At 36.2% G+C, this 26,750-nt stretch overlaps 1 protein-coding gene across 1 annotated transcript; it reads left to right on the forward strand.

Annotated features, from left to right (window-relative positions):
- Window positions 1–365: 365 nt before the first annotated feature.
- On the forward strand, window positions 366–14,060 carry LOC129434413 (phthioceranic/hydroxyphthioceranic acid synthase-like). Its single transcript, XM_073871852.1, is given in 7 exon segments — window positions 366–424; window positions 514–667; window positions 1,171–1,331; window positions 4,723–4,929; window positions 7,640–7,821; window positions 7,907–8,765; window positions 8,768–14,060. Coding segments are annotated over 7 exon segments (6,291 nt in total). The 5' UTR covers window position 366; the 3' UTR covers window positions 13,438–14,060.
- Window positions 14,061–26,750: the final 12,690 nt, after the last annotated feature.

The following is a 26,750-nucleotide window of genomic DNA, read 5'->3' on the forward strand; positions in this document are numbered from 1 at the left end:
GTGTCTGATTTACCCTGAAGTACAGATAATGATTTCCAGACAATTCAACATTGTGTTTTGGTCAATCATTAAAAAATGATAATGATTACTTAAACAGCTAACACAATAAATATGAGGTAGACTTGGTCCCATCTCATCATTTTCAAAAATGCATGACTTAATATAGTCTTTAGGTAAGACAGAATTATTTTTATTTCATTATTTCGCTTAACATGGTTTACGTTTTTTTAACAGGACTGATAAATTATGTTTCTTTTCCTTCAAAATACTTTTTAGTAAATGCCTCAGTCATGTTGATTGTAGACTAACTAAAAATAAATGATTTTGTTTCTTCTGATCTAAGCAGAACATGAAACCTAATGAAACATGATGGATGATGATGTAGAAATGGCTGTTGTTGGCATTGGATGCCATTTTCCTGGAGGTAAATGTAACAACATAGAGTAATTTGTTATTTTGTTTTGTGTTTAGATGAACTGGTATAACAGTGTAGCCTAACTTGTTGTATTGTAGGTGAAGGACTTGAAAACTTCTGGCGAGTCCTCCTTCATGGAGAGAACTGTACAGTTCAGATCCCAGATGACAGGTTTAAGCTCTCTCAATGGTACGATCCAGACGAGAATAAGGCAGGGAAGACACACACTGCAAAAGCAGCACTCATCGATGGGTAAGTTTTCAGTTCTGATTCTCTCATACCAAGAAATCAATATATAACTAAAAAATAAATTCAATTACCAAATTGATGGTACTTATAAGCACTTTTGTATCCTTGCATTTCATAGGAAGAGCTAGTTACTGGAAGTTTGTCTAGCAACTTTTGAATCTTTGAATCATTTTAAAAGATTAATTTAAGAGAGAGAGAGTAAAGAGAGATTAGTTTGAAGTAAAGATTTGTTTGAAAAAGTAAAGTAGAGTTTGTCATGGCATAATATTTATACATCATGTAGGAAATAAACCCACACTGTAAAAAGTGTTCAGCATGAAGTTTAATTAAACCACTTGGTTTTGCAAGTCACTTCAACCTACAATTTTAAATTTTTGTTTAAGTTGACATAACTTATAAAATCAAGTTGAAATTGTTTAATTAATTTTTTAAATTTAAGGTAACATAAAATATATTGATTTGGCAAAAATGCTGCATGTCTTTTCCTTTTTTTTAATCCTGTGTAGTTTAAATGAGTTTGACAACAAGTTCTTCGGCATCACTAATACTGAAACAATCACCATGGACCCTCAGCACAAACTTTTGTTGCAGTGCACCTACAGGGCCCTAGAGGATGCTGGGATACCAATGGAAAAGGCCAGTGGAACAAGAACAGGAGTGTTTTTAGGTAAGGGTAAATGAGTTATGTAGCTATAAGATATTTTAAAATGTACTTTTATGTGTTGCTGTGCTATTAAAGTGGATATTTTCATGTTTTGGTTGTTGGATGAATAGATTAATCCCACTTGACATATATTTTCTAATTCCATGTAAAGTCTCTCCTGTGCATTTTTGCATTTCTACCCCAGTAAAACGCATTACTTGTCCTAACTTTATGCCTGATGTCCATGTTTTGATGAGTTTTTGATAAGTACTTCATAATTACGGACGTAAGTACTACAATAAATGTAATACTAATAAAAACATATACATCAATCTGCACTACAGCGCTGTCCCCTAATGTGCCGCCATTTTAATTCCAATAAACAAAGGTTTACACCCTAAATGGTGCACTTAGCGCCACAGATTATAAACACTATAACAGTGTTAATTTTGTTAAAGGTCCAATTTTTCCTGTGTTTTTGAAGCTGATTGTGTTTACAATGTGCAATATAACATGTGTTCATGTTTTGAGTTTAAAAATGTAATGTAATAATGTACACAATGTAATAATAATAATAATAATAATAATACACTTTATTTTTATAGCGCCTTTAAAAGTAGCATCTCAAAGAGGTGCACAAGAGAAAAAAGAAACAAACAATTATGCAAGCAATACATAAAACAAGTAAAATTTAAAACCACACCAAATAAAAACACATACTATCAGAATAAGTGAGTTAAAAGAGAGAGTTAAGTTTTAAGTAAAAGCTACCCTAAATAAATAAGCTTTAAGGGAGGATTTAAAAACACGAAACGATTCTGCTTGCCTGATTGGAGCAGGCAAGGAATTCCAAAGTCTTGGGGCAATTTCATCTGTCGCTCCATCACCCATAGATTTTAAACGAGTATGAGGAACAATTAAAAGGCCAGTTTCCGAGCACGCACGGGGGTGTAGGCAACTAAAAGCTCAGTGAGGTAGTGAGGAGCCAAACCGTTTAAAGCTTTATATATGTATACTGGTATACAGGTGTAAATATATTGTACAGTATATACATATACTGTATATATGGAATATTTACTCGTATACCACTGCTTTCACTTTTCACTTTTTTTAAAAACGGGCTTATGTCTTCCTTGTTCTATGAAGTCCCTTCTTTAGAAATACGTAACGAGTTCTGATTGTGTAGTTTGTTTAGTGTGTTGTGATTTAGCAGCAGCTTAAAATTAACACATCCAGGGTGTGTTAATTTTAACACATTTTAACACATTGCTTTGTGTTAAACTATTTAACACATTATGTGTTAATTTTAACACATTATGTGTCATTTCGTGCTGATTTAGAGTTCATATAAATAAAAGGGACAACACAAGATGTGTTAAAACAACACAAAGTGTGTTGTTCTAAAAATAACACAGAGATGTGTTAAATTAAGGACAACACACTAGGTGTGTTGTCCTTAACTAGACACAAGATTGTTAATGTTAATTTAACACATTCGTTTTAAGAGTGTACGAGCTCTAAGACCCAGGGGAAGCCCTCGGAGGAGTGACGTATGAGGGAATTTACGCATGAATTAAATATCTTGAACATAAACAACAGATAACAAAATCAGTCTTTCGATGCAATATATGTTATTTACAGCAATAATCTGACATTAAATTGATTTGCACAGATTAATTAGTACTCCACCTCCCACGTGACATCATCACCTATGTTGTTAAAACCAACATGGTTCAAACGACGAATGTGCCGCAAAGTTACTATGCTTTTGGGAAACACTCGTGACAAGGTAGTTTGTTTCTCCAACTATGCATCGTACTATGTTGGTTTAGCAGCGAGTTACGTCGTTGTTCGGGAAACCCACCCCAGAAAAAATGGGACCTTTAAAAAAAAGACAAATAAAATTGTTAACAACCATTTTTCTAAGATGAGATCATTAGCTATTAACAGTGACTAAATCAGGATGCAATATCATTGACAAAAATTTAGTAAAATGCAGTTAAAAAATGAAAACAAACCAAAATCTCTCTTTATTTTTGTCAACATTCATTTCTTTTACAATCAGCTATAAATCGTGTATACAGTTGTATGCACAAAATAGACATAAAATTATGCGTAAGCAATTTTCCATGCACATATCAGGATTTATAGTAAATAAACTTTGTGTAAATTAAGGGCGATTTATAGTCGTGCGTAGGTTCTACGGCGTAGCTACGGCGTAGGCTATCCGTAGCCTGTGCGTAGCTCTGCGTAGCCTGACGCGCACCTCACAAAATTTCTAACAGCGCGTCGGCTCTACGCGGACCGTAAGCGCTGTGATTGGTCCACCAGAACCCCTCCCGTCAGGTAAAAAAACTGCGTCATAGGTATTTCCGTTTGAGACGGTGAAAACAAAGATGAGCCAAGTTGAGGAGTGATTTAACTCAAACTGAAACATAAGTCGCTGTTTATATACTTCCATCATTGCTGGTCTTCTCAAATTATACACAAGTTGCTATTTCTTCTTCGTTTGTGGGTTTACTTGCTTAGCTTCTTCTTCTGTGACGACTTCTGCTGCTACTGTGGTTACACGCGTGATTACTGCCAACCAGCGGTTTCGCGTGTGTTTGCACGTCGACGCGGACGGCGACGCACAAGTATAAATGAAAACCGACGCGGAACCTACACCGTCGCTGCTACGCCGTAGGACCTACGCACGACTATAAATCGCCCTTTAGTCTACACCTTGCTGCTGTCTTTAGCTTGCTTGTAATCTCAAATATGTAAATGTCTAGCCAAATTGAGTATAGGGCGTTTTTTTACAACTTACCAGATTTCCCAACCTCCTCACTCACTTTCTTCCAAGCAAGATCCTTTTTATATCTGTTTCTATAAAAGTACAAAGATATGTCGTACAGCGGTTGACACTGGATGATAATGAAATGAAATAAATATCATTGATCTGGAGAAACGATCATAAGTAAATGATCATCCAGCCCCAACTGAAAAGCAGCGATTTAGGATGGTCTCACTCCAGCTCACCAGATGGGCATTGTCCAGGAAATCCACCACATACTCCTCCAGAGACCATCCATCCTGGAAAATGTTGAATAGGTGAAAGTCCTCTGGGAGGAGTCATGTTGTTTGTTGTTGAAGGTCTGTTCTTCTGTTAAATATGCTGGCTGTATAATCCAGTGACAACGATGAATATACAGTAAAATTAACATAAACTTTATTAAACACAAAAAGTGCTACACTGGCATCACTGGAAAAAAATCCTGAGCAGAGAATGATTGCACGCAGTGTGAATTGCTTACTATTCATTGTATAGAGCACTAAAGGGATTTTTCAGATGTTCAATAAAGCAAAAGCTTTTGTGATGCTGACAGGAATATTTTTACCACTGACATTTTAATATGCATTTCCTCTCTTTTAGGCCTAATGAACAGAGACTTTGAGTTGGCCTCAATAAGAAAAAGCTCAAAAAGCATCAACCACACCTACAGTACTGGCACAGCTATGAGCATAGCTGCCAACCGTATCTCCTACTCATTCAACTTTACTGGTCCATCACTAACTATTGATTGTGCCTGCTCTTCATCAGTTGTTGCCCTTCACTTTGCTTGCCAATCTATGAAACAAGGTAGTCTTTAAAAAATACATTAAACGCTTGTGAATAAATGTTTATTTTTGTTAGTTTTTTTTTAGAAATCATTTGGGGGGCATTTTAAGTGTCTATAGTATATTAATTTGCAGTGGTGGCTGATGCTTTTTCACACTGCCAGTAATGCAGAAATGAATGTCATTGTTAAAGGTGCAATGTGTGTTTTAGTGGCATCTAGCAGTGAGATTGCAATTGCAACCAACAGCTTAGTTCACAGTTCCTACTGTAGCTCACCTCTCAATTTTAAAACGCATATGGTAGCTGCTACAGGACAAACATGGCGCTGTCTGAGACAACGTAGGGACGGATATATATATAATGTCAAGCAAATACTTAATAATATAAAATATACTTACATATTTTATATAAAAACTATACTATTTAGGAATTTAAATAAATAAACAACAATTTTATTATGCCACTATATTATTTAATTTGGGCAATTAACTAAAGCAGAGTATATAAAAAATAAAACTGATTTCATATGATCATAAGATATTCAAATATATATTACATTGAAATTCACTTGTGGTTGTTGTTTTATACAACTTTTTGGCATGTGCTACAAAATGGTAAAACCTCTGTAGTACCAGTGCAGTGATTTCTATATAAAAAAATTAACTGAAATTACAATAACATTATTTTCATTATACATTATTTGTTTTGGCTGTTTAAAATTATGTAGACATAAGGACATGGCTAAAAAAAGCTTTCCAGTACAATACGTTTCAGGGCACCATATGAAATGACACTATAAAAACAAAGACAATGTTATATTATAAAGACAATATTACACAAACAATATGTAGACAGTCATCACCCGTCACCATTAGTGCTTTAATTGATATGATAGGAACGTATTGAAACCAAACAGTGTACATGAACTTGTGTCTCCAATGTGAGGATGCACAACATCAAAAAAAAAAAAAAAAAAAAACGGGGCCAAGCACCTTTAGCGCAATGAGCACCCAAAGCACAGCAAACACCATGCGACGCAGCAAATGCAGAGCAGAACCACCGCAGTGCGGAGCGACAACAGCAAAGATGCCAAAAATAGAACATGTGTGGAAAACCTTCAGGTCGAGAAGAACATGTTAAAGTGAACACAAAAGGAAATCTCAATCAGTGATAGTAAGAGCTGGGATTCGAACTGTGACCTCAAGTTCCAAAAGCATGGCACTTACCGCGTGTACCACTGAGTAAACAATTAAACCACTGAGTTGGTGTGGCCTAGCTATAGAAAAGAGCTTTCATAGCTATAAGCATAGACATGCAGCAATTACCGAAAGTACCGAAATTACAACGCAGAGCACAAATAACAGAAATACAATGTATATAGAATGAGAATCACATATCTTAAGTGAGAAAAATAGTTAAGACAAAATACCACTGCCCATGGGTTTCAAACCCATGACCTCAGGTTACTAAACCATGGCACTTACAACGTGCACCACTAAGTAATCCTGGTTTGAAAGGTTGTGGAAAAGAGGTTTCAGAGATGCAAACATTGACACATGCCAATCACTGACAGTGCAGAAATTACACAACAAAGCAAAAATAAACAGAAATACAAAGTATAGGGCAATCTGATAACTTAAACGGCAAGGAATTGGTGAAGAACATTTGGTACAATAATAAACAACACGGGCAAATTTTGTCAGATTCATTTTAATATGACAAAGGTAAAGCATGACAGGCACGGTCCGCTTTACAGAGGTATTTCTTTGACAGGGAGCTGTTATGTCACGTCTGTGCGAATTGCTCCAAACATTATACAAGCAGAAACTGGCATAAAATAAACAAAATTTGTAAAAGAAGTAGCGAAAAAAAGCATTTACCATATGCCTTACAATAACACATGAACAGAGTGTTGGAAAATGACAAACGAGGTATCATTGCGATCGGCATAAACCAGTGAATCCAATTTCAAAAAGAAAATGTATATCAGACACAGTATTCAGAAGTTATAAGCAGTTCTATAAGAACTGTTATAGTTTATAAACCCTAGGTGGCGCTGTACTGTGACTTCCCAGATACCTTCAGGACATAATGCCGAAGCTCCCTACCGATTTTGGTGTGGATATGTCCAATAGTTAGGAAGAATAATAATACTGACAATAACAATAGGTGCTTGGCTCCTAAAAAAACATTCTAAAATGTTACGCCGCCAAACAGGAAGTCGTTCATATTTCAGGTACGCTTTCACGCATTAAAACCAAACTTTTTACATGAAGTTGTGAGGATGCACACGATAAAAAAGCGAAATCTGCGGCACCAGAGCAAGCACTTTTTCGCAGTTCGTAGTTTAATTTGCGCTTTTTAGTAAATAACCCGCTTATTTGCCACTCCCATTGGCACTTTTTTGGAATTGTGCTATCACGCTCTCCCCGTTTAGTAAATCTGTCCCCAAATGTTTACACCTGAGGTAACAGTATGGTTAAAAACTTACCTTTTAATGATAAGGTTGACATTTGAATGGGTTTGCCCTTATGATAAATTATTTTGCAATATATCATTCACTTATGTTTAATATAAATAGCCCTTCTTCTCTGGATAACTTGATGGGGAGGCACAGCTACTATTAGTTTGTCTGAGATAGTTCTATTTGGTGCTTAGCCAAAAATATGATAGTCCAAGATGTTATTTAAATTTTTGTATTGTGACATTGTGGCTCTGCTCCTCTTAACAGGTGACTGTGAAATGGCTGTGTGTGGGGGTGTGAGTTGTATACTGGAGCCTACAGTCTTTGTGGCTCTCTCCAAGGCAAAGATGATCTCCCCCGAAGGCACCAGTAAACCTTTCAGCAGCAAAGCTGACGGATATGGCAGAGGTGAAGGCTGTGGCGTTGTTCTGCTGAAGCCTTTAAGAAAAGTAAGCAAAAGACTGTCATTTACTTTTACTCCGAAATGTATCTGTCCACTATATGTAACAACTATAAGTGTTTTTTTTTTGACAGGCTCTCCAAGACCATGATCATATTTGGGGTATTATCAGCAAAACTGCAGTAAATCAAGATGGCCACACCGTTAGTCCAATCACCAAACCATCCATGGTACAGCAGGAGGAGCTGCTCAGAAAAATCTACTCAACAGCGACTGATCTGACTAATGTTCAGTACATTGAGACTCATGGGACTGGGACTCCAATTGGAGATCCAATAGAGGCAGGTAGCATCTCAAAAGTCATTGCCAAAGCAAGACCTCAAAAGTCAGGGCCACTCCCCATTGGTTCTGTTAAAGGCAATATTGGACACACAGAATCTGCTGCAGGTGTTGCGGGGCTTATAAAGGTTGTTTTGATGATGCAGCACGAAACCATAGTGCCATCATTGTTCTACTCAGTGGAAAACTCCAGCATAGACACTGAATCACTCAATATCAAAATCCCAACCATAGCAGAAAAATGGGTCAGTAGTCATAATGCAGTTAGAACTGCTGGAATCAATAACTTTGGGTTTGGTGGAACAAATGCACATGCAATTGTCAGACAATATGTGCAGTCAAAAAAGCCAAAAGCTCAGCAGATCAGCAAATCCCATCAGTATTTTGTGGTCTCTGCAGCATCAGAAAAATCCATGAAAAATATAATTAAAGATACGACAGAACAGATCAGCAAAGGAAAAATATCAGATCTACAGTCTTTACTGTACACATCTGCATGTAGAAGAAGTCACTTGATACACAAATATAGGAAAGTATTTCAAATATCATCATTGACAGACCTGAAAGTGACACTTACTGCTGCTCTACAGAAAATGCTGGAACCATCAAAGACAGACTCCAAGCTAGTTTTTGTGTTTTGCGGCAATGGTGTAACTTGTGCAGACACCTTCTAAACAATGAGTCTCTTTTCAAGGAAGTCATCATGAAGATTGAATCTCTAATGCAAAATTTTACAAATCTGAACCTGGTAGAGAAGTTGGAAAGTGAATCTGATGATTTTTCTGACCCAAAGGTTATCCAGCCCCTGCTGTTTGCTATTCAGGTTGCTGTTGTCAAACTTCTGAAACACTGGGGCATCACTCCTGATGCTGTTTTGGGGCACTCTATTGGAGAAGTTGCTGCAGCTCATTGCTCTGGTTTGCTGTCTCTTGAAGATGCAGTGAAAGTCATCCACTATCGCAGTTCTTTGCAAAGCACTGTGACGGGAGGAAAGATGCTGGCAGTCAGTAATATGGCTGTTTCTGAAATCTTGACAATCCTTCCATCTTATTCAGGAAGGGTTTGTCTGGCTGCTTATAACAGCCCTCAGTCTTGCACACTCTCGGGAGATGCAGATGACATTGACAGGCTGCAACAGAATTTGAGCAACTCAGCCAGAGGAAAAGATTTGTTCCTTCGCATTTTAGATGTACCTGCAGCATTCCACAGTCACAAGATGGATCCCATTTTATCCAAAGTGAAAGAGAATATAGGCTCATTGCAGGCACATAATTTGGAGACAGAATTGTTTTCAACAGTGACAGGTGTTAGTTTGTGTTCCTCCGATTTTATTACTGGTGAATACTGGGCAAAGAATATCAGAGAGACAGTTGAATTTGAACAATCTTTAAGGTCTGCAGCTAAAAACAAAAGGAGTGTGATATTTGTTGAAATTGGTCCAAGAAGATCTTTGCAGAGGTACATCACTGAGACTCTGGGAAATGACTTCACTGTGATTCCCTCAGTGCAGCCTGATAAAGATCATGAGACCATGCTTGCTGTTGTTTCCAAACTGTTTGAGCTTGGGGTCAAAGTAGACTGGGAAGCGTTCTACAAAGGTTTTGAGACTGAACCAATTTCCTACCCACGTTACCAGTTTGATGATGTGAAGAGAGATGTGTTTTCCTCCGAATTCCAGTTGGTTGGTCCTACAAGCAACCACCCAGTAATTACACAACACAGTACAGACAGTTCTGTGTTTAGCTGTGATCTGTCATCTGACTCGGTAGCCTTCCTGCAAGACCACAAACATAATGGTGTTGCCATCCTCCCAGGGGCGTTTTATGCTGAGTTGGGCCTAGCAGCTTTCATGGAATATGCAAAGCCCAAGGTCCCACTTAGTTCTCTGCAGCTCAGCATAACATTCCAAAACCCATTTGTATTTACTCAGAATGCTCCAGACTTGAAAGTACAACTGGATCCATCAGACAATTTACCAGAGAACATGTGCAATTTCAAAATACAGTCTACTTCTGCAGTCTATGCATCAGGCACAGTAGAGGTAAAACCAAACAGAGTACCTGAAGAACAATTCATTTCCTTGGACACAGTCTTCAAAAGATGCACAATGATGATGAGTTCTGAACAAATATACAAGAATCTTAGTCATGTTGGTTTTGACTATAGCTCTGTCTTCAGAAATAAGACAGATGTTTATTGTGGGGAAGAATTTAAAGAGTGTTTATCTGTTTTGAAGATTCCGATGGAGTTGTTGCCCCAGCTACATGACTATCACCTTCATCCTGTGGTCTTGGATTACATGCTGCAGCTTTCTATAGGAACTGTATTACAAAGGCTCTCATCAAGACCTCAATTTCCTGCAAAAATAGGTAGCTTGACTGTTTATGAACCACTGCAAGAGAAGATGTTTGTGTATTTGAAAGCAGTACACATGGAAGAAGATGGTTTTGAAATTTGTGGCTGTTTAACCAACAAACAGGGAAAGGTTTTGGTTGAGCTCAGGCATGTGCGAATCAGAATGCTAGGTAGTCACTATCGGGTAGTTGAAGAATACTTCTACCACAACAGCTTCACTATCATCTCTGAAGAAGCCACGTTGAATACATCAATCAAGGCACTGGTCTTTACTGATGAAGTAGGATTTTTTAAAGGTTTGCAACAGTACTTGCACCCAGCTTCTAAATATATAAGTTCATCACAAAACAAAACACTCCTAGAATGTGGACTTGAACCTGTTTTGTCAAAACTGAACATTTCAAGTATAAAGAAAAACTTCCAGGATATTTTGTTCATGTGGGGTGATGCAGACCTAACCTCTTGCAAATCAGAGATTATCTTGGACAGCATGGCAGCATGTTGTGAGATTTTCAGAAGGATCACTGCATATCTTAAAGCAATTCATTTCCCAGGCGATATTAAAGTAATAACCTATAGGTGCTCTGAGAGCTTAGTGGACTACATCAATCCTGGGTTTGTTCTGTCGGGCATGATAAGAGCATGTGTAGCTGAGCTGCCAGAACATTCCTTTCAGCTGATTGACATGGGCTCTGTCTCCTCAAAAGACATCAGAGCATTGGTTCAGGTCCTTAGTTCATACCCTTGTACCAAATTTCCAGAGCTGGTGGTACATGATGGTAAGATTCTGAAACCTGAAATCACCCGCACACCATTGCCAAACATGGAAAGCTCTAAACAAAGCATTCATATGTCGAATAATGAAACCAGTTTCTTGCAAACATCTGATCCATATGAAGTTACAAATATATCAGCTTCTCGAGTTAATAATAATTCCATTGAACCAATATCTGAAAAAAATATTGAGGTTCATCTCAGTAAAATCTGTGTTCATTCATCAGATTACTTTCCAGTCAGCACCTCTGACTTCACTTATGGCCACACAATGTATTGGAACAAGCACACAACTCAAAAACATAAGCTTTTAGCTTTAGATTTCAGTGGGGTTGTTACAGCTGTGGGAAAAGATGTCAGGAAACTGAAGGTTGGTGACAATATTGTGTGTTGTTATCCTGTGGCTGCAAGTTCCAAAGTAGTTCTCCCAGCAGCTGTTTGCTGTAAAGCAAAAAAGCTTTCATTCCTGAAAGACGTGCCTTGTGTCTCTTATATGGTACTGGCTTGGGAGATCCTGCATGAGTCTTTACCCAAAGCTAAACAATGGAAACTGGGAATTTTCTCAACTGTTCCTGACTCATCTCTGATAAAGGTGTTAACAGCTACTGCACACAGATCAGGTTGGAATGTCAAAGTAAGCACACAGGCAGATCAGCTTGAACATGATTTCAACAAGGTTGATGTAGCCGTCCTACTTCCTCCATATAATAAAGAGATAATTGAAACAGTTAACAATGTCGCTGTCATCAAAGATGTTGTACTTGTCTGTGACAACCAACCAAATCTACCAGTAGATCCAAAAACTTTTGGAGGTTCAAATAAAGTCCACATTCATTATCTCTACATGTCTCAAATAATGCAGCAATGCTCTTTGGAGGTACAGATGCCACAAATCTACCACTGGCTGAAATCTTTGCATTTGGACAGAAAGTCTTTGGCTTTGGACATAACAACACTTCAAAGAGTAAAATCTCATGACATTGATCTTTTTTCTGTGAAAGAATCTGAATCATATTTTACACACCAGATTCTGCCCATTATAACACTGAATGATGCTAAGAACCAACTGTCAGACATTCCAGTGATGCCCAAACAAAGTCTTTTCCAGAAAGGATCTGTCTATATTGTCACAGGTGGTCTTACAGGGCTAGGATTAGAGACAGCGAAGTTCATTGCCAAGAAAGGAGGAAACATTGCAATTTTTTCTAGGAGTAAACCAAATACTCAGCTTCAGCAAGAAATACAAAATGTCAGTGATTGTTATGATTCTGTCATCAAGTGTCTACAGTGTGATGTTTCCCTATCAGAGCAAGTTCAACAGGCAATTGTTGACATTGGAAAACTATTTCCATCCAGTCCCATCAAAGGGGTGTTTCACAGTGCGGTTGTCCTGCATGATGCGCTGATTGAACGTCTTGACAAATCTCTTTATGAAAAAGTCATGAGGCCAAAAGTAAACGGAGTGATTAACCTTCACCGTGCTACAATACAGTGCAATCTGGATTACTTTGTGTGCTATTCCTCTATTGCTGCCTTCATTGGGAGTGCCTCACAAACTAATTATGCAGCAGCTAATACATTCATGGACGCTTTCTGTCAGTATCGCAGAAACATTGGGCTTTCTGGACAGTCCATTAATTGGGGGGCTTTGAATCTTGGTCTTTTGTTAAACAAAGTCCATCTTCAAAGATTTCTGCAGGAAAAGGGAATCATGCTTTTGGAGATTCCAGAAATCCATGAAAGTCTTGAGCAGTGCCTCTTGATCAACAAACCTCAACAGGTTGTATGCAAATTCGATTTCAAAAACTACCAGAATAACGTCCTCAATCAAAACAAGTCATTGAATGCACGCTTGTCCAGACTAGTAGAGGAAGAGGTGATCAAGGCCAGAATGACATTATCCAGATCTGAGCGCACCATCAAATCACCACGTGAATATATGATGTCAATGATTAGTGAAACGAATGGTGTTGAGATGGATGAGCTGAATGATGATGTTCATCTTTTTGATTTAGGCATTGACTCAATGTTAGCCTTGACTCTGCAGAATCGTATCTTCAATGATAGAGGTGTGAATGTCCCTCTAGTGACTCTGCTGGATCCAAACAGCACACTAGAAACTCTCACTAAAATCCTGGAGGGGAATTCTGTAGGAGACTATAAGAGCACAGATGAAAGCCTATCCACATACCTTTAATGATTATTCATCCAAAGGTGTTTCTCTTTCCTTCATTTTATTGCTTAAACAAATAATTTAGCTTTTTTAATTGTCTTATTTTATCTTGACGTACCATAAAGTCTATTGTTTCTGGATGGCACCTACCTATAATACTGCAACTTTTATAGCAGGTCATGTGATTAGAATATCATCCAAACCAATGCTCTTAAACATATGGGGCCCAATTTTAACGATCTAAGCACGTTCTAAAGCACGGCACACAGTCTAAAAGGGTTGTTCCTATACTCGTAATGAGTAATGGGTGTGTTTTGGGCATAATGTGAAATAAACCAACAAGAGTCTCATCTCTCATCCCCATTAAAAGCCAGCTGCGCTTGCACCATGACTATTCCCTATTCAGATTGCAGAATTTGTAAACTGCAAACTAAGTGGAGAAAGAAGTTTAAGATTAATGTTAAAAATTGCGTTTTTATTTGTATTGAATTTATTAAAGGTATTATAAGTATTAAAACCTTTAAAATGTGGTTTCTTTCAGTCTTGGAAGTAAAATGGATGAATGGATAACATACATGATGAATGTAAACTCAAAGAATAATTTACTAATATGCAAGAAAAGGCTTGTAGTCTAAAAATACTTTATTTGTAACAAACAGGAGATAAAGAATTTACAAACGTGTGAAGAGCCCTTAGCACTCGGACAGCGCCGTGAGTGTTTTAAAAAGCATTACTTAAAAAAGGTTCTCATCTCATCATATCCACAGGTACAAAGTCATCATATAAATCCATGGGGTAGCATTTAAAAAAACCTTTGAAAATAGATGCAATATTTGCATTTGTTTTAAAGCAAAACATTAAATTAATTACCAGGCTACAGGTGAAGCAGCTCTTTACGCCTTCTAACGTCTCGTAATTAATTGTCATTTATGTCCAATTTATGAGACTCAATAATATTTTGAATTCTTTATTTTTATATTTAAAAACTTTTGTGTGCTGTAAATTTGTGTAATAAGCAAATGTGCTTTGTCGTCTCGTATATAAGCTCATGTTAACGCACTCTTTAAATAACAACAGTATTGAGCCATTGACTTTAGACCAGGTTTTAGTTAGTCAATGGTGTAGTATATTTTAGTTGCCTCAAAATAGCAACGCGCCAACAATGTGCCTGAACACACCTTGTTTTCAGACCAGAACGCCCATGAGCGAACAAATGGGCGCAAATGCATTTGCTATATAAACAATGTGATGCTGCACGTGAAAATGATAACTGCCCTGCGCTGAAACTAGCAAAAAAAACACAAACAATAAAAACCTCTTGACGCTCATTACGCTGCACTGCGCCAGATGTATGATAAGGCCTTTAGACTGCAGACTTGCTGTTTTCTTCTTCAGTTTTTCCTTTAGATCTACTTAATTATAATCTTTGTTTTTTTTTTGTTCTTGTGCTGAGATTGCACCAGGTATAAACTAAATATATATATGTATTCAAGTGCATACTGATCAGATCAATTTTAAAATAGCTTTCTGTGTCTATGTTTAATATAGTTGATTGTATGTAGTGCTTTCTTGATGATTGAATTGTAACGTTAGCTTTTATCTGGCTATGAAGCTTGTAAACTTTTAAAATTTTAAGTTAATATCACAGGTAACAGCACAGATTTAATGAAACCAATTCAAGTGTTGAAATCTTTTAAGTAAAAGTATTTCTAAGAATTGTATTTACGTGTTTCAGTATGTTAAGTCTCACTTAAATGCTTGATTTTGATAAATTCTAGAATTTCTGTATAATTAACAGACCTAATCAACAGCTTTATACATAACTGTTCTAATTTGGTATCACTCTGTGGTACATCATCTTACATAGTAACATAAGCTCTCAATATCAACTTAATGAGACTAATTTTTTGTGCATTTATTTGTTAAATAGCCATGAAAGAAATAAGAAAATATAGTTATATCACTGTACATCACTCACTACACAGAGTGTTACATGAACTGGAAGATATATGTATATACTAACTTAGATATCTTTAAAATTGCTTGCCAAACTCACAATAAAACTATATATTTAAACATATATTTTACAACATTTTAACAATTGTTACCAATGTTTTGAATACAAATACAATTGTTTGTTTATCTTTTTTATGACAATTAAATAAATTTTCAGAGGTTTAGAGTACTCAAGCATTTTTTTACTTCATTACATTTTTTAAGTATCTGTATTTTATAATGGTATTTACTGCAATACATTCCTTTTACTTCAATACATGTTAAAGCATAATATCATACCTTGTATTTAACTACATTTCAAATTAAATATCTTTTAATACTTAATTAATTAAGTAAAAGTTTATATACTGTAAAATTATATAAGATATAGTACCGGTGCTACATTTTGAGTTAATTTAACTTTTAGTTGACAACATTTTTGAATTAACTAATATTTTTAAGTTGAATAAACTGAACATTTTAAGGCAGCTTGAACACATAATTTAACAAATCTTTGTAAAAGTGTATTAAAGTGTTCATATAAACAAGTGTTTTAGCCAAGAATGTAGTGAAGTAAAGGTTTACAAAGAAAAACACACTAAAAAGTACAAATATTTAGTAAAAAATATACCTAAGTATTTCATACCTGGAAATCGTTCACACAAAAATGAAAATTAGCCCAAAATTTACTCACCTTAATGTTATCCTATGTGTATGTGACATCCTTTTTTCAGCTGATCATATTTAGAGTTATATTATTCTGGCTCTTCCCAGCTTTAATGGCACTGGATCACCTCAAAAACAGCAATTCATAAAATCCAGCCAATATGATAATACAATGGCAGCTAGGGTACGTTTCACGTACAACAGAACATAAATGTGGTTTGTGTTGTTGCAATGGCTAATTATAAACATTATATTAAAGCAAATATTTAAATAAGATGTATTTTGAAACCCAATGCTTTTTTCACATGCAATACACAAAGTAATGATCCTATAGCACTTAAAGTGGTTCCCTTATGGTTATGAGCCAGTAAACCACTATTCAGCACCATTTTTCAGGAAGCAAGTGAGAAGTTGTTCTCACAACAATTTAATATAACCATTATTTTTAATATTTTACAACCTAAGCATGAATATAAAATGTCTTAATTTTGGTAATAAATACATAAGAGCACTGGTGTGGTGCACGGTATATGCGTATACCCACTTCTTTATCAGTCAGCATTGTGTATATTCACTTAATTCGCATTATTTAGTAATCCTGCATTGCCCAAAATCATGACAGTCTAGCACATAAGTAGCAATCAAGTTATGATGCTCAAATAATAAGTCTTGGTTCAAGTAACATAAAAAAATATGAGTCAATGCTTAAACTTTGAATTGACTAAATTTGCTTTAGTCTTTGACAGATTAAAACATTTTAGTTGAATGAACTATAAAACTGGTTGAGCAAACATACTTTTAGGGGCAGTTTCCGGGACAGGGTTTAGATTAGTCTAGGGCTAGGTCCTAATTATATTAGGACATTTAAGTTGTTTTTACAAATATACCTTACAAAAACAATACCGGTGTGCATCTTGACACAAAGGAATGGCACTTGATATATGTTAAGATATGTCAGTGCAAGATGTTTGTTAATTAAGACAGTTCAAACAGGCATTTTAGTCTGGTACTAGGATAAGCCCTGTCCGAGAAACCACCCCTTAAAGTTTGAGTCAAGTTTAGGGGAAAAAAATCTCTCAACACAAAAGACGAAAATTGAATGAAGATAAAATACTAGTTAGTAAACTAGTTGCTAAATAATATTTAGTTAAAGGTACTTTAATGATTTCTGACTTAATTTTTTTACAGTGTAGTAGCCACGTTTCAAGCTCATAATCCATACTACAGTTGATTAATACAGCATGATCGCACAAGAAATCATACATATTTTACGAGTTGGCTAATTTGTAGCAATTCGAACCCCGCATGTAACCCCAACGTCACAGGGGTCAAGGCAAATCGTACCAAAACTTACGAATGTGGTCGTATTAATTAATACGAATTAGCCAACTCATATAATATGTAAGAATTCTCATTGGTTAATGTCTTTTGAAGGAAAACTATACATTTGGGTTCTGTCTACCTCATTCATGACACTTTGCTTACCATGAAAATCAAATAATTTTGACTTATTCTATAGACTTAGTTTTACGGTGGCTCTGAACCACATGTAATGAAAAATAAAAAATACCTATCTTGTTGTTATGATCCCAGATGGCGTTTTAGGGGTAAGGATGGGATATGAAATGATTAAAGTTTTATGTTGGTGCGTATATGGGAGCCAACGACAAAGACAACAAAAATAGTGGGCAAAACTATGGAATTTATTTATATACAAAAGGTGTTCAGTGGTGTGACAAGGTGTTAAAGGTGATAATATTTACAATATTTACAAAAAAACAAATAACAAAGAGACAAAGTGGAAAGGGGTACGAGCGGTGCCAAAACAAAGAATATATATATATATATATATATATATATATATATATATATATATATATATATATATATATATATATATATATATATATATATATATATATATATATATATATATATATATATTTGTTTATTTAAATTACGTTAATTAAGACATACATGTTTTGTATTTTTCATTTTGTCACAATTTCACAAAAGGCTTATAATTAGGAAATATCCACAACAAACTAAGCTTATATTCTTTATATATGTATGTATGTATTTTTAAGTTGAAAACATTGTAAAAAATATATTTTTATAATTTTTCCTAAAAAAGCCTACAGAAAAATGGTGTTAAAACCCGCGCGGAGCGAAGTCTGAGTCAAATAGTGTCAAGCCGGTCGTTAGTACGAATTCAGTACTATTTGATCTTACAGAAATTATATTATACCAAATATAATACCCAAACCCAAGTGAAGTTTAAAGTTTGAGGACTTGACAAAGTACGCTATCATCATGTACACAGACTCAAAACACCAAGGAAGAACCTTATTAGAACGAAAAAACATATTAGACTACATAACAGACTGCTCGGTCACCATATGAATATCTTCTTTGTTTAGTTTGACATGTTTTTGTCAAAGACAACCAAATTTAGTCTACCTGCTCCGGTGAAAGCCTGTTCTTCTGAATACAATAATGCCGGGCTGCGGAGAAAACTCTGCTCCGCTGTGGTTATCCGGTAAAAACAACGGATCTAACAAGAATGTCTGAATTTCACATTATTTTACAAATAACGTAAACTGGCTCGATACCTTATTGCTGACTGTGCAAAGTTACGAGCTTAATTTAACAACACAAAGACGCGGGTATTTTACTTTTAAACACGCCATGTGCAGTTATCCGGTTCATTTTCGAAAGAGCACCACATATAATAAATGTTCTCCGTTTCATTTCGTTCTCTGTGTCTGTCTTGTTATTAACAACATAAAGTAGACTATATAGCAGGAAGCTTACAAACCTCTTATGATGCACTGATGCGGGCGGCGGCGAAGCACGTCTAAATAACACGTGAGCCGGTGGCCAAAAACGGATAACCCCAGTTACTAAATACTTAAATTCGTCTGCAATCTGAATTGCCAAACAATCAGAAACACATACTTATAAATGTACATGTATATTTTACATTAAAGTCTGTAAAAGACAGTATAGATGAAGTAGAAAAGCATTAAATAAGTTGTAACTCTTCAGTGGCACATTAAAAACAAACATTCGAATAGCATTTTTTTAAATTCGAATTATTATTGCAGATCGAATATTCGAAAATTCGAAAAGATGAGGAAGATGACAGAGAGTTTTTGTACCGTAACAGCAGAAGAGCAATTTTTATATTGTATATATATATAGTAATTAGTTACATTACAATATTACTGTCTCTGAACTGTAATGAGTTACACTACTTTTGCGTTACTTTTGAGTTACTTTCATCAAAAGAACAGAAGTATGACTAGGCATTATAAAATGTTAAAATGTAGTTTGTTGCTGCTTATAAATCTAGAAGTTATGTGTTGGCCCTCGAGCTTTGAATAGGCAAAGTGAAGACTTATGGCAAAATACAGTAACAATTACTGTCATAATCATAAACATAGACAAATGATCTGGTAAAAGAGCCCACTATAATGCAACCTATAGCCTAATAACATGGTAAGACACGCAACCTCTTTTCATTTCTATTCTTTTGATCACTTTTAATTCAGATTCACAGCACAAACCTGGCATGCACTGGGTTGACACAACTTATCAAAAAGTCCTATTGGAGGATCAGGCCTCAAGGAATACAGCTCATTTCAGTCCAATAGGATTACATGTAGGCTAACCTATCATTGCTTAATAAAACAGACAAACAGAGGAACACTGCTTTTTGCCAAACAATGAATATAGGTTCCCATACAAAGGCTGGTAAAAACTTTAAACAGTGATGTTTAAATGTACTATTTAGATAACCATGTTTAAGTCTTCACTAATGTTATGTTGTAGTTTAGGTTGCTGTTTGTAATAAAACTGTAGATAGCATAGGAATAGCCTAGCAATCTATTATGTACATGGACTGTAATCATAGCAAAGCTTACCTTGTCATTGCTGGTGTGATATGGATTTTACTGGCAACATGTAAAAGTCTCTTTACTTCTGAGGTTCAAGCAGCACAGGAGACCGATAGAAACTTTGTTGCTCTTACTAAGTGCTCTTATTCGCAAAATTATACGTGTGCGGTGCTACCGGACCTGATTGCGACCACTTTAGCTTATAATACAGCCGCGGACTTCCCAGATTCGGCTCTTTAAGAAACATCTCTATATTTGACGCGCACCGCGTCCAAATCGCATTTCAAATACAAAGTTAAAGAACTTGTTGCATACAGCACGTGGAAAAGACATACGCTGCGTTTCAAACCGCCTACCTCCATACTATATAGTAGGCAAAGAGTACGAGAAGCATGCGGTTTGGAACGCAGCCATTTACACAGCTTTTTCATGTGTGGATGCTGGTCGCGCGCATTGGTCAAAAATAAAAATTTAAAATAACACGGTCTAATTTTGAAATGCATTGTAGTAACGCGCTCGTTACTAAGACTGTAACGAGTAAAATATTACCAAAATTTTACGAGTAATGCGTTATATTACTGCGTTACAGAAAAAACTAATATATTACTGTAATATATTATATTTTGTAATGCGTTACTCCCAACACTGTATATATATATATATATGAAGAGTTTGGTTCCAAAACGCGATATATATATATATATATATATATATATATATATATATATATGAAGAGTTTGGTTCCAAAACGCGATAAAGCCATTTTTGAAAAAATGAGTTACTGCCAAAATTAGAACGCATATATATATACACTGAAGGAATTATTCATTGAATTTAATCAATTTTTTTAAGGTAAGTGGTTGCAATCAATTTATTTAAGCTACATTTATTTAAGCTATGTATATATTTGTATATATTTGTATATGTATATTTGATACTCCACACAATACACAATATTCACAGCAAATTCTTACTGGTGGGGGAAAGGGTTAATCAGTCAGGTGTATTTATATAGGAAACAGCCGCCCAGCATCACCAGTTCACTTCTTCTATTGCAGGGCTTTCTCTTCGGCCTAGGGAGGGATTTCCGACAACACTGGCACAGCACAACACTACAATTCTTCAGGTGTACACGCGTCAAAAAGACTCACCCACTGCACTCACACACTCACAGTGAATTAGGGTCAGAATCACCATGTTGGGCCGATTAATAGTCCTGAATAGTTGAAAGAGTCAGTGCGGAGGATGACCATATGGGAACGTAAAGACCACGACCTTTAAACATACTCCTTCCTTTTCTCAATGCGTTTTCGGTGACTTCTCAATGTACACAATCTCTTAAGGTAAATAGTGCATGTCAACACAATTGCTTCAAGAGGGATGCTTTAATACTTAGCTCCGTTTGTCTTCAGCCCAATCCTCTGTTTTAACTTCGCCCAGTCTGCAATATCCAAAATAATACATCTCTCCAAGCACACCGATCGCTCCGTCTCACCCACAGCGTTCGCCGGAATAAACTTCACGCAATTCTCATCTTCTTCAGCCCCGTACTCTTTCCGCTTCACTTCCTTGCGACCGCCGAATCAACAGGGCCTTCCGACTCCTTCTTAGAAGGCTTACGTTTCGTCCGTCCTTGGCTTCTCTTTGTTTGGACACTCGTCGTACTCACGGCTTCCGGCTTTCATTCGCCCATCCCCTTTCTACCGCACCCCAGCGGCCGCCCAGCGCGAGCTGCGGAAACTGGACCGTCTGAAAAAAACTCTGCCCCTCCGGTTTCTTGATGCCCCATTTATATGCCTCCTCTTCTCAGTAATATCCAATCATCAATCGCCACGTTCGCTTTACCTGTTTGTAATAATCCCCAGAATTATTTCCGCCATTTTGGGTTCCGCTGTATAAGTCACTCCGTGACATATATTTTCAAAGTCCTGGAATCTTTTGGGGTTTGGGGTGTTTTTGTTTCATGGATACAGTTGTTGTATAGAGGAGCTTCAATAATGCTTATGATGTTGGGCCACCTCAACTTTCTGGAGGTTTACATTGGGGAAGAGAAGGAATAAAGGTTCTCTGATTATTTCTAGGAGTAGAAAGCTATTTGTTATTAGTCAAACTCCAAAACACCCTGAATTTGAAGTGGACGGATACTGTAACATTAAGGTTTCTTAATTTAAATAATCCTTAAATATCCTTGGTGTCTCGAAATGCAGTTATGATGCGTTTGTCTTTTTGGTTGTCACAATCCTGCGTTTCATGCGCACGGACACACACAATTAAAACAGATCCACAAACCACCAACAGACATGCTGCGCTGTTTATAATGTATGTTTTGACATTTCTTTTGGTCATGACAGTCATAATACATCTAGGGGCGGTTTCCCGGACAGGGATTAGACTAGTCCTAGACTAAAATAAATGTAAGAGCTGTCCAAACTGAAAACAACTTGCAGTAACATATCTTAAAATACATCAGTGCCATTTGATTTGCCTTAAAATGCATGCCAGAAATGTTTTTTAGTAAGGCATGTTTGTAAAATCTAGTTATATTTCCTAATTAAACTAAGGCCTAGTCCTGGTTTAAGATAATCCCTGTCCGGGAAACCACCCCCTAGTTTAGTTGTAAAGGGTCATGTTTGCCCACTTGCCTTTAATTTATGTGGCATTTTTATTAATCTTTTCTTACCCAAAGCCCTTGGTTATTTTCAAACCTGAGGTGCGAACACATCAAATGTTAAATGACTGCAAAATGTATACAGTATAAGGTTCTTATTTCTTATTGAATAGAATAGTTAACCTTGAAAGAATCTAATATGAAACCATCGCATTGTATCATCAGTCATTGAACCCTCACCTTTCATTGTAATCCTAAGAGCAACAGATAAAGCACAATGGCCGTGATCTGCCCTTTAGTGTCTGATATCAGTATTAGCTTTACATAATGAGATGCAATCACAAAATAATGTGATACTCAACCCGTTATAATGGATTAGTATTTCATTATGATGAATTAGTGTTTCATTATTACAAATTACTATCTTGAAATAACGAGATGGGTATTTTTTATTTTTCATGACATGCGGTTCAGAGCCCCCGTATAGTTTAACATGATGCCAGTGTCAAGAGGACAAAAGCACCCCGATTAATTATTTGTTTTTTGACCTGTAATGCATATGATTAGAAACTCCTTATAACTTTTATAAACAAAAAAGGGCAGCTCATTATGCAAGAAGCAAAACTGGGCACATTTGGGTCTTCCCTTAGTAACGTGTATTTACTTTGTCTGCTAACATTATCCATAATAATTTCACACTCTTTTACATCATCTAATGTGTGCTTTCACAGATGCAAGTTTTACAAATGTTTCTCAATGGGTTTAATAATTTATAGTGCAGTAACTTGTTAATTAGTAATATTTCCTTGTCTCTTAGTGTTATGGTATTTTAGTTTTACATTGAACTATGTTGGACTTTTGCTGGAAAGTTTATTTCCTGTTCAGTTTGTGTCATGTTTCCCTATTCCTGCCTTTTTTAATATCCATAATAATTAATTAAACTCATGTATTTCTTGTTACCTCTTGTTAACCCCAATGTTTTTAAATGCAGTGTTTCCTTTATTAGTTGCCTGGTATTGTTTTAGTGTTATGGGCTGTGTCTGAGATCATCTTCTTCCATACTTTATAGTAGACAAAAAGCAGTATGCAAGGGTAGTATGTCCGAATTCATAGTATTCCAAAAGCAGTAGGTGAAAGTACCTGGTTGACCTACTTCATCCGTCAAGATCTCAAAGTATTCATTCGTTTGACACTTTACTCTTCGTGAGCCCCCGGCGTTGTTTTATTAAAAAATGTCCAAAAGCAGTAATGCGGCTTTATTCAAATGCAAATACATACAGTATGTAACAAAAGTGAGTACACCCCTCACATTTCAGCAAATGTTTTAGTATATCTTCTTAAGAGACAATACTAAATAGAATTTGGATATATTTTAGAGTAGTCATTGTGCTGCTTGTATAGCAGTATTGATTTGCTGTCCTCTGAAAATAACAAACAGCCATTAATGTCAAAATAGGTGGCAACAAAAGTTAGTACATCTTAAGTTATAATAGATGTATATCGTTTAACCATGCAAAGCCACATGTCTTATTCATCATGTTCATGTTACAAAGTGTGTATCTTGTATTAGAGCACCTAAAATTCTCTCATACTGACCACTGGATTTTAAACATGACACATCATGGCAAAGGACTCTCTGAGGATTTGAGAATTGGCCTAGGCCAGTGATTCTCAAAGTGTGGTATGCGTACCACTAGTGATATGCGAGCTCTCACCTAGTGGTACGCCTAGGAATCGGTGAAAAAACGAGTTTGCCTGCCTGGTAAGTCTTAACATTAAATGATAAACTAACTTGGTTTGCTGTCTTTGCTGGGAAAGCAGAGTCAGTACTGAATGTTAGGCTCCTCTCGAACCTACGTTTAAAACTTTATTAAATGTTAAAACTAAGGCTGTCAGCATTAACGCATGCAATTCTTTAATCTTTAACACATTAAAATCAGTCAGACCACCACCACTTTCCCAGGGCTTGACTCTGCAGGCACAAGGATTGTTTTTAGTGCTGTGAGAACCCTGTAACGACGGTCGACGTCCGTGAGTCTTTCGAAAGAATACGTAGTATCTCGCAAAACTTTGGCGTGAACAGTATGCGCTGTGCATTAAGACGAACACACAAGAATGCGCGTGGATCTGGTTTGCCTGTGTGTGTGAAGCGTGGGACGTCTGAATGTGACAGATGCTTTGCCAAAACAACTATGCGTGACACAGAGTCCACTTCAAAGTCGGGGAGCAAAGATTGCTGTGGAGTTTAGTAATCAATAATAAATCTGTATTAAATGCTCCCACTAATTATTACTAATGATTATTTTTGTGTGCCATATTATCACCATTCATATATGCAACCAAAGAGTTTACTAATGGAGCACAACATTGTTAACAAGAACATCAAATTCCTCATAAATTCTAGTGACTTATTTTTACTTTCAAAATCCACCACATTGATGTATTTACATTTAAATGCACAAACTGACTGAATTTGTTCACTCTGATGGTTTACTTTGTGGCACGTTGATATTTAACAAAAAATGTTCAACAAAAATATTAGTATATTCTTAATTTTGCAAATTAACAAGTAGGGTTTGATTAATCTGAAATTATATTTAAGTACAGCTTTTTAACATTTAAGTACAGTAATGTTTTTATTTAACTTTTAGGCTTATTTAATTTAATCATTAATCTTATTTCCTTGTAGCACAGTCCAGTGTTAATGTTCAAACTCTGTAATGGTTGGCTGACAATAATGAATATCTGTACAAGTAATACAAATAATAAATATTCTTATAGGAATAAAACTTTTTTTTTTAACTTTGCATAGCTCTGAATAGTAAGGCTAATGAATTGACTAATGAATTTTAACGTTGGTCATTATAGTGGTACTTGGGGAGACCATTTTTTCCGAGGTGGTACTGGGTGTAAAAAGTTTGAGAACCAATGGCCTAGGCTATAAGGCGATTGGTAACAACCTGAAACTGAGTTACAGTAGAGGGGCCAGGGACATACAGAGGCTTTCCAAGACAAGAACAGGACATGCAAGGGTCGATCAAAGAAGTTGAGTCCTTGTGCTGTGTGTCAGGTGCAGAAGTTGGCTTCAAAAACAAACACATGAATGCTTCCAAAATTGCTTTACATGTTACATAAAGAGTGGTCAGATTGGTCAGCAACAATTATGTTTGAATGGCTGTCGTCCCAGAAGGAAGCCTGTTCTGAAGCTGTCTCACAAGAAAGCCAACAAACAGTTTGCTGAAGACAATATGTTCAACAGCATGATTTACTGGAACTATGTCTTGTGGTCTGATGAGATATAACTTAAACATTAACTTGTTTGGCTGTGTTGTGACAGCTATTTTTTTTTACAAATTTTTAGTAGTAAGCAGGGCCGGAGTGGGGCCACTTTTCAGCCCGGGAGTTTCAGGCCCAAGACCGGCCCACTTTTTCCATAGTGTTATTAAAAAAAAATTCAAATTGGACAAATAAAGCAACAGTTCAGCTCTTACTATAGTTTTTATTAATATCATGGTAAAACAAATAAGTGTTGTGTATGTAGTAGAAAACAAAGCAGTCACAGTCCAGGTTAACTATATTCTCTTTACTCAACTTCCTCACACACGGTTCTCTTCATCTCCTTCATACATACGTATTCTGTTGAATAACATGGGTGCATAGCGCCACTAACTGGGCAGGAGGTGTATTGCACTATACCACATATTCCTCTCTTGTAAGAAATAAAACTCTGTACTGTAGCACCAAAATGTCAGTACTTCATGAACAATATATGTAAACTGAAACAACAAAAATTGTAGAAAATAATAATCTCACATGAAGAACAGAATCCACAGGTATTATCAGATCTAGCCTAGCATGTAAATGGAAAGTCTAATCAGTAAGTCAAAATTCAAACTTATGACAAATATACTAGTAAATGAACTGTAGATACAATCTTCAGGGAACAGAGACAAAATAAACATGTTCACATCACTTTTTTTTTTTTTTAAATCACATAGTCTCTGGACCATACCGGGGCATGTCGCATCCTTGGAACTCTTGGAGAGAGGGGAAGGGATTGCACAGTTTCGGGTGGTTCAGAGGTGCTTGGCAGCAAACAAGCATCATCAGGCTGTGATGTAGGAACACTTGAAGTGGTGGGGGGTGTAGGTGCAAGGTGGATGGCATTC

Source organism: Misgurnus anguillicaudatus, chromosome 10, assembly GCF_027580225.2.
Source record: "Misgurnus anguillicaudatus chromosome 10, ASM2758022v2, whole genome shotgun sequence".
NCBI lineage: Eukaryota > Metazoa > Chordata > Actinopteri > Cypriniformes > Cobitidae > Misgurnus > Misgurnus anguillicaudatus.